At 42.3% G+C, this 13,762-nt stretch overlaps 1 protein-coding gene across 1 annotated transcript in view; it reads left to right on the top strand.

Annotated features, from left to right (window-relative positions):
* The window catches only part of LOC147138044 (contactin-associated protein-like 4), a 173,975-nt gene that overhangs the window by 113,537 nt on the left and 46,676 nt on the right, over nt 1-13,762 (top strand). The window contains 6 exon segments of the mRNA XM_086047238.1: nt 5,455-5,561; nt 6,395-6,514; nt 7,713-7,910; nt 10,669-10,831; nt 11,051-11,175; nt 12,784-12,954. Of these exon segments, the coding sequence (XP_085903364.1) occupies nt 5,455-5,561; nt 6,395-6,514; nt 7,713-7,910; nt 10,669-10,831; nt 11,051-11,175; nt 12,784-12,954 (884 nt within the window).

The following is a 13,762-nucleotide window of genomic DNA, read 5'->3' on the forward strand; positions in this document are numbered from 1 at the left end:
TGTTGCGCAACCTTTGCCCTACAAAAGAACATCACCGATCACAATAGTCCTGATGAAGACACTCGGCAGTCAGTTGAGAGCTGTTTTTATGTGGACAATCTCCTCCAAAGCTTTCCATCTATAGCTGAAGCGAAGCAGCTCGTCACCAAGCTCCAAAACCTGCTCCAGTCTGGCGGGTTTGAACTGCGGCAGTGGGCCACCAACGTTCCCGACATTATCAGTCACCTGCCACCTGAACTCACATCAGAAAGTCGAGAACTGAGGCTTTCAATGGATGATACAGATCCACCAAAACGCACACTTGGGCTGCACTGGCACTGCAAAACAGACACTCTCACCTATCGTGTCCGCCACACTGAGCAACCAGAACCTACAATGCGCAACATTTACAAAGTGCTTGCCAGACAATACGACCCCCTCGGGCTGCTCATTCCGTACATAACTCGAGCAAAGATCTTGGTGCAGAGCCTCTGGGGAAAGAAAAGGGACTGGGACGATCCTCATCTTCCAGAGGATCTGTTCCAGCTTTGGCATGTGTGGGTGAGTGAACGTCCGTCACTTCATAATGTTGCTATTAATCGTTATGTCCACCGACACCGCCCTCTCAGCTGCCTCCCAAAGCATTCACGTCTTCTCAGAAAGGGCCAATGGATCAGTTGCCTACCTGCCTACCTAACCTGTACTGTTAGCACTGAGGGTGAAATCCAGGTGGCCTTCCTAGCTGCCCGTTTCCGTGTTGCTCCAGTCCGCCAGCAGTCCATTCCAAGACTGGAACTCTGCGCTGCCCATATCGTAGCCCAGCTTTGTGTCGTCCTGAAACGAGAGCTCACAGTTCCCATTGCTGAAATCACCTACTGGAACAACTCCACCACCGTGTTGTCCTGGCTGCAGTCCCCTTCCTGCCGCTACAAGTTGTTCTTCGGTACAAGAGCCATGGACATCCAGGAGTTAACCGAGAGCAATTCATGGCGCTATGTCCACTTCAGCGAGAATCCAGCTGATGATATCACTCGTGGACTGACCCTTTCACAGATACAGAATCACAGCCGCTGGAGCTCTTGTCCCGCCTTTCTTCACAACGGTGAATCCCATTGGCCTTCCAGTCCCGATGTCTCTTGCACAGAGGATATAGCTGAGCTGCGCACAGCTATGTTCTGTGGCCTCATTACTGCTCCCCAATATTCACTTGTGCCGGACACCTGTCAGTTCGATGGTTTCCAAGAACTACTGGAAGTTACAGTTAGCGCAAGTCACGGGGCGGCCACTGATTCAAAGCCAACAGCTGAATCCTTCAGACAAGCTGAACTCTTCCTTCTCCGACGGATCCAAAGTGACTCTTTTCCAGAGGAATTTGCCCTCCTTTCATCACAAAAGTCCATACCATCCAGCAGTAGACTACTCACTCTGGCCCCAGAGTATGACCCAGAGAGTCAGCTGATCCTTGTTGGGGGCCGACTCAGACGTTTGAATCCATCAGTTCTGATACTGTACATCCTATCGTCCTGGACCCTCATCATCTCATCACAAAGCTAATCATAGCAGACTGTGACAGAAAACTCGCCCATCCAGGCTCGGAGAGAGTTTTCGCTGAACTGCGTAGAAGGTTCTGGATCTTGCGGGGCAGAGAGGCTGTCCGTAAGCACCAACACCACTGTACAGAGTGCCGCAAGTGGCACAGCCAACCAATTGTACCCAGAATGGCCGACCTTCCACCTACCAGTTTAAGGTTACACCAGCCTGCCTTTTATTCCACTGGAATGGACTGTTTTGGACCGTTTCTCATCAAGATAGGGAGGCGCAATGAGAAGCGATGGGCCATTATATTCAAGTGCCTCACAAAACATGCAGTGTACCTTGATCTGCTGGCCAGCATGGACACTGATTCATTCCTCATGAGTCTACGACGTTTCATCTACAGACGGGGAAAACCTCACGAGTTGCTGTCCAATCAAGGCACAAACTTCAAAGGTGGCAGCTCGGGATGCCAAGACACATTCAATTCCCTTGCTCCTGACCTGCAATCACAACTCGCTAGTCAACAAATCCACTTCTGCTTCAACCCAGCAAGTGCTCCTCATTTTGGTGGCTCCTGGGAGCGTGAAATCTGCTCCATCAAGTCTGCTTTACACACCATATTGGGATCCCAAACTGTTACGGAGGAGGTCCTGAGAACCACCCTTACAGAAGTGGAAGGCATCATCAATTCCATGTCTCTTGGCTACACCTCCTCAGATGTGGCAGATGCGGATCCTATCACTCCCAACATGCTGCTGATGGGGCGGCTCGACCTATGCACCCCGCAAGTTGTGTACTCAGAGACAGCCGCTGCAGATAGAGACATTGTCAGGTCCTAGCAGACCAGTTTTGGATCCATTTCATCTAGAATTACTTGCCATCTCTCCAGAGCCGCCCCAAGTGGCAACTGGATCAAGAGGACATCCGCGTTGATGACATTATTCTGGTCATCGACCAGCAGCTTCCGCATGCCTTGTGGCCTGTTGGTAAGGTCACGGATGTTTTCTCTGGTGCTGATGGTAAGATCCGCACTGCTCAAATACAGGTCAAAGACAAATCCAAAGACAAATTCGGCCCCATTAACACCTTTCTTAACTGATTCTTATGGTGGTTAATTCTAATGTCTTAAATTGCTTGTGTTATTGGTTTAATTAATCTTCCTTTAGCATGCATATTGAGACATGAGAGATATGCTTATTATTTGTTTACCACACACTGGTAATATTATTAGTATATCACTGGATTATGTTATATTATACTATGATTATGTTATTTACATACGCTTTCATATTGTAGTAATTATTTGTTTCTTTCTGTTTATAGAAACCACAAACACGAATACGAACACACACGCACATGCACATATTGTCAATCACGCACAGACAAATCTACACCTATACATTAGTATGAACCCCATCAACATAACTCTTCAATAAAGAGTGGCATGAGAGTGTGAACATCGTTTCTTTATTGTTCTTCCCGAACAACTTGAGGACATTGAGGATTTTATAAATCAGACCTAATACAGTCCTTCTTCGAGGTCACAAGTTTGGGCCTCCAGCCCGACACCTCCATTACAGGGGGCACTTTAGTACTGATGTCATTTTTACATGAAAACCTATTATATAAGTGCCAATGTTAAACTCACCCAAGTGTCTCTTTAAAGTTTATGGAAAGTTAATGGAACACGGATGGTCTGTACATTCAAGTTAATCCATAAGCAGTCTGAAGCAGTTAAGTCAGCATAATGTTCTTTCTTTGCCGAAAGAACATTATGCTGATTTTGCTTAATGCCATATTTTATAGCGTATCAGACTTCTAAAGTGTCCTCCCATCCCAACTGCTTTCTGTAAAAAGTCAGCTGTGACGAGCATGGTTTAGTAGGTTTCGCTTAATATCCACGTACAGCTGTCTCTTTCAACCTGGAATAACAAAAATTGCTGTTATCTCATTAGACATATACAGTAGTAATGACATAACATTTCAAGATGTGGGATGATTATAATTAGCCCTACGAAAAAAGTCAAAACCTACTGAAGGCACCTTGTATAACCGTGCGGGCAGCGTGGGATCGATTCCCGCTCAGTGACAGTGTCTATGTGTGCCCTGCGACTGGCTGGCGACCAGTTCGGGGTGTAGTCTGCCTTCGCCCATTGACGGCTGGGATAGGCTCCAGCAACACCCCGCGACCCTGTATAGGATAAGCGGTTTGGAAGCTGATGATGATGATGACCTTGTATAACCTGGAGAATGAAAGAAAATGAATACTTTAAACAAAGAGTTACTTTGAAATGATAGATCAAGCTGAAACTGAGGGGCACAGGATGATTCAAGATAATGTTGTTGGCTCATCTCCAATAAGGTATGTATGAAAACAAATGTGAGATTAATATGGTGGAAAGTGTTCTTTTTCTTACAGGCTCCATATCACAATGGCTTGAATGGAAGAATTGTGCTTCCAAAGATCTGTGATTATTTTAGCAGAGACACATCCCATTGAATGTGATTGGCTGGCAAATAGTTCAGGGTGTACCCCGCCTACTGCCCGAACACAGCTGGGGTAGGCTCCAGCACACCTGCGACCCTTGTGAGGATAAGCGGCTCGGATAATGGATGGATGGACATCCCATGGACACATGTGCTTCCTTATGAACACAGTTTGGCGCCTCAGTGACAGGCAATGCAGCGGCAGTATTGGTCACGTGATTTTTTTAAAAATGTAGTACGTGCAATGGCACAGGGTTTTTTCACTCTACAAGTATGAGCTCGACATATGCGTTGACACACCGTGTTGCCAGACCCATCACTAAATCATGCATCAAACACACAAGCAAAGACACAGCACCTAAAAGCATTTATAAACATGACAGCTAACAACATTCAGAAGCGTAGCAGAGAACAAAAACGTAGCTGACCTTAATTACCGAAAGAACATATGTTGGCAACATTTACACACATTAAGATGTTAAAAACAATTAAATGTAAAGAAATAAAGTAGGTTTCTAAAATTAGTAAAGGAAAAAGGATTTAAAATGTTTAAAAGAACTTGACTAAGGTATTGGAAAAAAGATGTTTTAAACTTGGATTGAAAAGCATTTACACTCGCGGCTGACTTGACTTCTGTTAGCAGCTAAATGCAGCTTCATCATGTCTGCTTTGAACTCTGGGCTCCACTAATTGACCCAAGCCTGCAGCCCTTCTAGGTTTATATTCAATCAGCAATTCTTTCATGTACTCAGGCCTTAACCATTCAATAACTTCGTTATGAAATGTTTTATGTTAGTCTCAGTTTTTGTATACACGAATCAAAAAAATCTGAAAATCAAACAGACTTGTGTAGAATTTTTATATGAAGGGTACCTTGTGCCGTGCATTGGCCTAAAAAAATGTGGAAGCAATTCATCAAAGAGGGGGGAGAATAAGCCATCCATTATCCGTACCGCTTATCCTCATGAGGGCGTGCTGGAGCCTATCCCAGCTACCTTTCGGAGGTAGGCATAGTACACCTTTAACTGGTCACCAGCCAATCGCAGGGCACACATAGATGAACAACCGTTCACACTCGCATTAAGGAGAAAAATACCAGTCATAATTTTATTTGTCGAATCTAACTTCATGGTCTTAAAAATGTGAAAATATGTAACTCTTGATTATCTTGTGCAAAACAGGCTGTGCGGGCTTTAGGAGTTTAGCCTCTAGGTGATGCAGTGACAGTTTTAACAGACCAAGACAGATTTCTCTTCAACTTTTAGATGAACCTGCGCTGAACTTTATACAAAAAACACACACTTTTGGTTTTGTAGGTGCTTTATTTCCATTTTTTCCTCTTCCAAAGCAACTCAGAACAGTCGCTTTATTTCCAAAATCCTTTCAAAACTTATAAGGGATGCTCTGACAGATTTCTAAGCCTCCCTTATTGCTCCCTTGTCTGCCTCGCAGGTGCTCCCCCAGTCACTGTGAACATGGAGGAACATGTACTCAGTCGTGGCACACCTTCCATTGTAACTGTTCCAACAGTGGCTACGGAGGGGCCACGTGCCACAGCTGTAAGCAACATACAAATGCACTGCAGGTTGCAAATTCCAGATTTTTGTGATATGAATATATACAATAATGTGATATATTACATTACATGACATGACACCTTAATGTGAATTTCCCCTAGAGACACTGACAGATAAATTATATTACTTTGTACATGGATTAATAAAAGGCACATTCTTTTTCTTTCTGCTTACTCAGGGTCTGGGAAATTTTCTGTTAAGACCCATTCAAATTCAGCAGGCATGCAGCAACATTAGCATTACGGCAGGGCAATATTTATATTAGATGTAAAAACACATTTTAAAAAACATTTTCAGGACATAATGCAAAAGGCCATTATGAAAAAGTAATACAAGTGTAAGTATTGCTCCCCATAAAAAAAAACACACACACAGCAGCTGTTGTTCATTTTAGCAGAGTACGCTGAACTTCATCATATGAAGAAGAAATCAATTAGGAAGCTCCTCAGATTTTTATTTAGCATTTTTAAATATGAAGAAACAGACAATGATGCAAATCTGGCACAGTAGAAATGCAATATATTCTTCAAGTTCTAGTCAGTACTGGAGCAGCCTTAAAAGACATTTATAAAATCCCACTTAGAGGTAACAAAAGAATCTTCTACTTTAGTTTTTCATATTCAGCCAGGGACAGGAAATTCCAAAATGTTGCAATTTTGCCCTAAGTTAAAAAACACACAACACACAAATCACTTTTCTTGACACCTGTTCATGTGATAGCTCATTTAAAGGCATGTTTAAAAAAAAAGATGGAGGATTTTAAAAAGATCCTTAACATTCCAGATAGTTTGAGCTGGTGTCTGTTTTCTCTACAGCAAGATATGAGCAGTCCTGTGAGGCATACAAACACAAAGGAAGAACATCAGGACATTATTATGTGGATGTGGATGGCAGTGGACCAATCAAACCTCAACTCGTATACTGCAGCATGACAGGTAACATACACACACACACGCACACCCGCACACACACTGAATAACACATTAATGGCATAATTTCATAATTCACCTACCATTTACTCAATATTTTCTTTGCTTAATGTAATTTGCTCATTTTTATTTTATCTAACTATTGAATATGCTATATTGCCAAAGGTATTGGCTCACCCATCCAAATAATTGGACTTACTTGGATTTTTTTTTTTTCTCTCCCGGGGCTAATCTGAGAAAAAAAAAAAATTGCCTTCACTCACTTGAGAGGTTCTCTCTTTTTTCAATGAAAGTATGATACACACCACAAACACACATACGGAAGCATGGAACTGCCAAAGTGGAGTAAACATTTTTGACTGACAAAATGTTCGAAAGCATTTGCAAAGTATGTTCGGTTGATAAAATGTAGGCTAAATGCTAAAAACATAGCATTTTCCCATATTGCCACGGAGCATTGACTTGCGCATGCGCAAGTAGAAGAACAATGCTATGTTTTTAGCATTTAGCCAACATTTTAGCAATACGTTCGAACGTGTTGGTATATATGTTCGAACGTGCACTAACTCTAATCTAACGCGCAAGTAGCTGAACGACTCACCCTGTCCCTTCACAAACACACTCCGGACGTACTTATAATAACCAGGACTGCTAATGCCGCCTTACTCGCCATTGGCGGAGGTAAAGCCACCTGCGGCCATCTTACGTTGCCACTCACTAAGCTCGTCTAACTTAAATAAATTGATATTTCGTGAAAATGCCGCAATGTGCGGAGTGCGGTTTTATCAATAAAGCTGGGAGAAGCTCAAAATGTATATTTCATCGGTAAGGATGAAATGGTACATTTTCTCTTATGTATCTCAGAGTGCTACTCAAAGATTCGTCTGCATTACGAACAGTTGATTTAGCAAAGACTGAGGGCCTTCTCGTCCAACATCAGTGTGTGACCTCACAATACACTTCTGGAAGAATGGTCAAAAATTCCCATAAACACACTCGTAAACCTTGTGAATAGCCTTCCCTGAAGAGGATATAGCTGTAAAAGGTGGATCATGTCTTATTGAACCCTAAGGATTAAGAATGGGATGTCACTTAAGTTCATACGTAGGTCAAGGCAGGTCAGCGAATACTTTGGGCAATATAGTTCCTTCATCAGTTTCCTCTTGGAAAATTGGAAATGATGTCTCTCGTGTGACCACTTCAGACAGGGCATGGATGGTGATCAATCACAATAACACTGAACTGACCACACTGCATTCAAGCGCTGAGAGAAAGCAACACACAGCCCATTTCCATTACGCTTCAGACGAGGAGCAGTTAGCGGAGATCCTCAACCAATCAGAGCATTGTGAGCAGGAACTGTCATACTTTTGCAAGAATTCCCGCCTCCTCAACAAACCAGGTGAAAGTTTCAAGTTAATGCTTGATCTCCCATTAACATGAGCTACATTATTGGTAAATTAATATAATGGACACAACATTAGGTAAACCTGCATAAATTAAGCAGGGCACACACACATTTGAGCAATTCCCCCCTTTTCCGATCAAAGTGACATCTTTTTTTAACGCATCTAAGACATTATCCTCAAGAATTTATCCTGTGGTGCAGAAAGTTTTAAAGGGGAAGTCAACCCAAAATATATTTCTTTACAATAATAGCCTCCTCTAGTCAAAACACGGCATTCCGATTCATATTGCGTTTGTGGAATATGTCTTAAACTGGAAAATCCACCCATTTTTGTCCATGTCAGGGGCGGCCATTTTGTCACTTTCTGTCAACAATGACATCACAGTTGCTCAGGCAACGACCAATCATGACTCAGCTTCAGAAATTAGGTGAGCCATGATTGGTCGTTACCCGAGTCCTGAGCATTTGTGATGTTATTTTCAGTCAACAGAAAGAGGCAAAATGAACGCCCCCTGCTATGGCTAATAACCAGAGCTGGGCACTTGACCATTTTTTGACGGTCGCGACCCTCCACCCTTGACTGGGGTACCCTTCCGGCCGCGACCCTCCGGCCATATTCAGAAACATTGACGGCAGCTGCCCCATTCCACCCCCGACCCCAAAAAAAAAAAAAAAAAAAAAGCGTCCGTGATTGACGTAGCTGCGGGAGAGACGCTAACGGCAGAGGCTTTTTAAGGATCACTAGCTGGCTAATTTACTATTCGAGCCCGCTGTGGACACGCTTCAAATGCGCCAGTAGTACTTACCCACCTGCGTGCTTACTTGCATTGCGAGCTCCGGGGTTGGATTTGTCGTATTGTATAATTATTTGGGTCCAACAGGCGGGCCAGAAGTCGCAGTCAAGTTACTTATTTATTTTGCACACTTCCCCTCCTTCCCGACCTTCAAAATAAAAACATGCCAGCAAACCACAATACAATGCAGGTTTGCTATGGCGTATTTCTGGAAGTAGGGAACGCCAGAAAAAGTACATGAACTCCACCTTGATGTGCTAGCATCTGAATAGACTCGTGGACACAAATTGTTTTGAAACAAGTCGGGGGGCGTCACTTCAAAAAGACAGCGACAACAATGGATATCGTGCCTGCTACTATAAAGGGACCGAGATGACTAGATAATGCATTTAATTTTATTGCGAAAACGATCTTGAAGGTGGCGGCTAAGGGAGAATGTGGATGAATAGCTTGTTTAGTAATGTTTACTTTGCAGCAGCAGCAATGAGCTGCGTGGTGCATCCGCCTCCGTGTGGGAAACTGTATGTCATCGCAACATGTGAGACAGCAACATGCGAGGCAGCAACATGAGCTCAAGCGTGTTTGTATTTCTTTATCGTCACATCATGTAACCCTGCGCCTCCAACCTGCAACTGGGGCATACCATTACAAAAGGGGACAGGGGGGGGGCAATCTCTATAACAGCAGTTGTCGCTCGCGCGGACGCGGAAGGAGAAAGAAGCCTAAAAAGAAGCCTTTCACCGAGTATGCTGAGATGATTTTTGGCCGCCTCGCGAGCATGTCACACACATGAGGGCCGATTAGTGGGCCGGACTGAAATCAATTTCCGGCCATGCTTAGTCCAGCCATTTTTTTAAATTTGAGGGTCAGACCGGTCCGGCCCAGGGACGGACTGCCTAGCTCTTCTAATAACAGTTGGATTTTGCTGTTAAACTCATATTCCACAAATGCAGTATTAATCAGAATGCAGTGTTTCAACTTGTGGGGGCTCATAGAACATGTTTTTGTCAAGGGTTTTTGGGGGATGACTTTCACTGTAAGAGTGATTTTTTCCTCCCCAATGTGCTTTGAAAACAGTTGAGGGTGCCAATTGCAAATGTTGAACCTGTACAATCTTTGTGATCAGAAATCCTTACGTAAATATGGTCAACACCGACGACTGCCGAACCACAGACTCCAGTGAAATGGAAAGATGCCGGACACAATAGAGGAGCAAGCCGAAAAGAAGGATTGCCTCTACGAAGTTACTACCTAATAATATAACAGCTAGTTTAGCTTCTTGTATTTTTTTACTACTTATTTTTCCAACAGTCTCTCACCAGTTAGTCACCAGACACCTGATATTGGGGAGGATAGAATTGCCAGTGGAGATGTTATGTCACCACACTCTAAGACCAATTAGGATACAAACGCTGATTTTTGTCCTCGTGTGTAGGGTCACCTACACTTACACTCACAACTTACAAAGCTGTAGTAAAGTGGAAGTCAATCCAAACATATTTTTTTCAAGAATATGTTCTATGCAGGCCCACAAGTTGAAACAAGACATTGTGATTTAAATTGCATTCGTGGAATAAGCCTTGTCCACCTGTTTGTAGCTATCTCAGGGGCAGCCATTTTGTCACTTCTGTCTTATCTTATCTGAGCCCTGTGATGTCATTTTCAGTCAACAGAAGTGACAAAATGACCGCCCCCTGGGATGGCTAAAAACGTGTGGATTTTGGTGCTTTACTCATATTCCACAAACGCAATATTAATCATAATTCTGTGTTTCAACTAGTGGGCCTGCTGGGAACATGTTTGGGTTGACCTCCCATTTAAAAAGAAAATGTACAATTGTTGAGATAATAATCCTTATAATCCTTGTGTTGTGCAGGTTTACCCAATGCTGTGACTTTAAGTGCAATTAATGAATGTGTGAGTAAAGCACAGACTGGTAAATATTGTCTGTATTTCAGATAGTACGCCACTAAGCTGGTGGTTTGGAGGTCAAGCACCCGGACAGATCCAAACACACTGGGGCGGAGCTTTGCCAGGCAGTCGACAGTGTGCTTGCGCCGTGCACAACAACTGTCTCAATTCAAACGTGCAGTGCAACTGTGATGCTGACAATGAACAATGGTGTTGTCATTTGTAATACCCCTATGTACAGTGTTTGGTTATTGCATTTGTATTTGTGTGTGTGTTTTTATTTTTTTTCAGATTACTGCTTTGCAAATCTAACATTGGCTCTGTTGGCTAAATTATCCACATGATTCTTGTGGTTCTTCTCATTTCTTCTCACCTTGTGCTTTATGTTTCTATCCTTTTGCATCTTCTCCTCTTTTGACCATCGCCAAGGACTAATGACTCGGGTCTCCTCACCCACATGGAGACCCTCCCAGTCCGATCTCTTGTACTGGGGGGTAGCCAGCCAGGCTCAGAAGCTGCCTACAAGGTGGGACCTCTACGTTGTCGTGGAGACAGTAGGTTCCTTTTTTATGTTACATGCATGTCATTTTTCAAGATTGGAAGATTTTAGGTGTACAAACAATAACCCCAAGTTATAAAATATATTTTGGCTACGCTACCCCTCAAATTTCGGTGTATTTCAATTACTACAACATGTCATTTTTAATTCTCTTGTAAAAACTGCATAGATACAGCCAGTGTTCTACTGTAAATGAACATCCGCCAACCCACCAAGTGCGGGTTAAAATTCGTTTCAGTGGGTGTTGCTAAAAAAATTGAACCGCCAGTTTGGCCGGTGATGCGTGAGGCAATTGCGTCGGTCAGGTATATGAAGTGCCTTCAATAAGTTTGACACGCGCAGGTGCGTGTGCACCAGCCGATCACAAGTGTGTCTTAACTTTGTCTAACTAAATGAAGAGTGGCCTCAGTGCAACACTTACAAAAAGATAAGTAATTAAGTCACATTTATTCATGTAGCACTTCTCACAGAGAGGGCTCACAATGTGCTTCACATAGTTAGATGATATTGTGCAAAGGACGGTGGGCCAACTCAAATGCAAATAACCACCTAACATTAGCATGTGTACAGTATTTTCTACACCAAGCAAGCATGTGTGTCCACAACATGCACATTGTAAACACACACTGTACCTGCTGCTAATCTGAACTGTTTTACCAAATTGCTCTGCTTTTGTCTGTCTACACAGCAGGTTATGCCATCAGTGGGAGTTTAGTGTAGTGTATACTCATATGCACTGTGTGTAAATTTATTTTCATAAGGTTTTCAAAAATAAATCTCGACTGAAAGGAAAAAAAAAAGTTATACATACAGCTAGGTAATAAAGCAAAACAATGATTTGTCAAGATTTTGGCATGGCCGATGACCCTACCAAATGATGACTGGTAGGTTGCAAACAAGGAAGTGAAAGAGAACAAACTTCTTCTGTTCTCCTGCCTTGCCACTCTGAAGTGAAGTACTGTAGTACAATGCAGGCAAATGTCACGGGCTGTGCCAAATGTTATTTTAGTCTGTGCCGCGAGCTGCTAAAAATGGCCGTAGTTTGGACAATCTGAAAAAAAACCAACATCAAGAATTGTTTGGAACCGGAATTGGAACTTGAATCGTTGAAATTCAAACAATGCCCGACCATTTTGTTCTTGGTCATTTGTACCTCCAGCAGTAACTCCTCCATTTCCAATAAATACTATGCCATAATGCTGCATAATGATTAATACGCCCATTGGCGGCGGGAATGCCTGTATTTCACACTATGGTCTAGAGTGCAACCAGCGCGAGAAAGGTAGCGGTAGATAAAAACAGCGGAGATCAAATTAAAAATTAAAAAAAAAAGAATTGCTCATGAAAATTTAAGATTGGGTGGTATAATAAAGAGTCACCAGCCACAGTGGCTGGTGGTCAAAAAAGTTTAGAACTCTGGATATAACTATGCTTTTGCTCCCAACTAATTATCTTTACAATTACCGGGTTGTCTTAAATTTACTATTATAATATTATAATGGATTTCATTATATATATTATAATGACCATAAGTATTAAATTGCCCTTGTGACAAATATGTACAGAGGGGACTTTACAAGCTGGTGCCATTTTTGTTTTTCAGAAAGTCTTTGGAATGCTGCACTATTTGATAAAGAGACATCTTACCTTCACTTCCCCACCTTTCATGGAGAACTGAATGCAGACATATCCTTTTTATTCAAAACAACATCTTCCTCTGGGGTCTTCCTGGAGAATCTAGGCATCAAAGATTTTATCCGTATTGAACTCAGATGTAAGTGAGAGCTCAGCTCTTTCTCCTTACTATAACAAATGTCATGTTTTTGCTTTCAATTTCCCGTGACAACGCTTGGCTTTAGTTTCTTCTCTCTTCCCTCTGTCACACACTGCTGACTTCATCTCTAAATATGGATGCAGACTTTGATGAATATTTCAAAAAGACTCGTTTGAGTTGCATGTCTTTATCACAGGTCATTGTGTTAAATTAAAAGAGAAGTGTAAATGCAGCACAGATAAATGTGTAGAACCTAATCCGCATTAGAGGGGGAGTTTCAGGTCTGATTTATATTGATATAAGTCAGTCACACATCTGTGGGATAAAATATACATTTTAGAGACACAATTTAAATGGTTACCACAGGGATATACAAAATAAGATCTGAATCGGAAGATCGGTTTGATTTAAAATATGTGAGTGGATCGAATCAAACGGAATTGACTCATTCCACTTATATCCAATATATATATAAACTATACTACTACTATACTATACTATACTATATATTCCAATATAATGAGATACATATTGAATTGTCTTCATTGGACAGCTATATCTTTGAAGAAAATGCCACATGTTCACTCACATGTACATAAAATGACAACAAGAAACTCATTGCATCATGACCTCTTCAAATCAGCTTTACCATCAACGTTCTCTCAATCTGTCTGTGGTTCTGAGCATTCACAAACTCCCTAAACACCACGTGAGCAACATGAGACATGCACACAGCGGCCAAAGCAGTAGCACACCTGTCCAAAACCTGAAATTAGATCATATCACATGATGCTGATGTGTGACAAAA

The sequence above is a fragment of the Filicampus tigris genome, chromosome 12 (genome assembly GCF_054856515.1).
Source record: "Filicampus tigris isolate MCC_2025a chromosome 12, RoL_Ftig_1.0, whole genome shotgun sequence".
Taxonomy (NCBI): Eukaryota; Metazoa; Chordata; class Actinopteri; order Syngnathiformes; family Syngnathidae; genus Filicampus; species Filicampus tigris.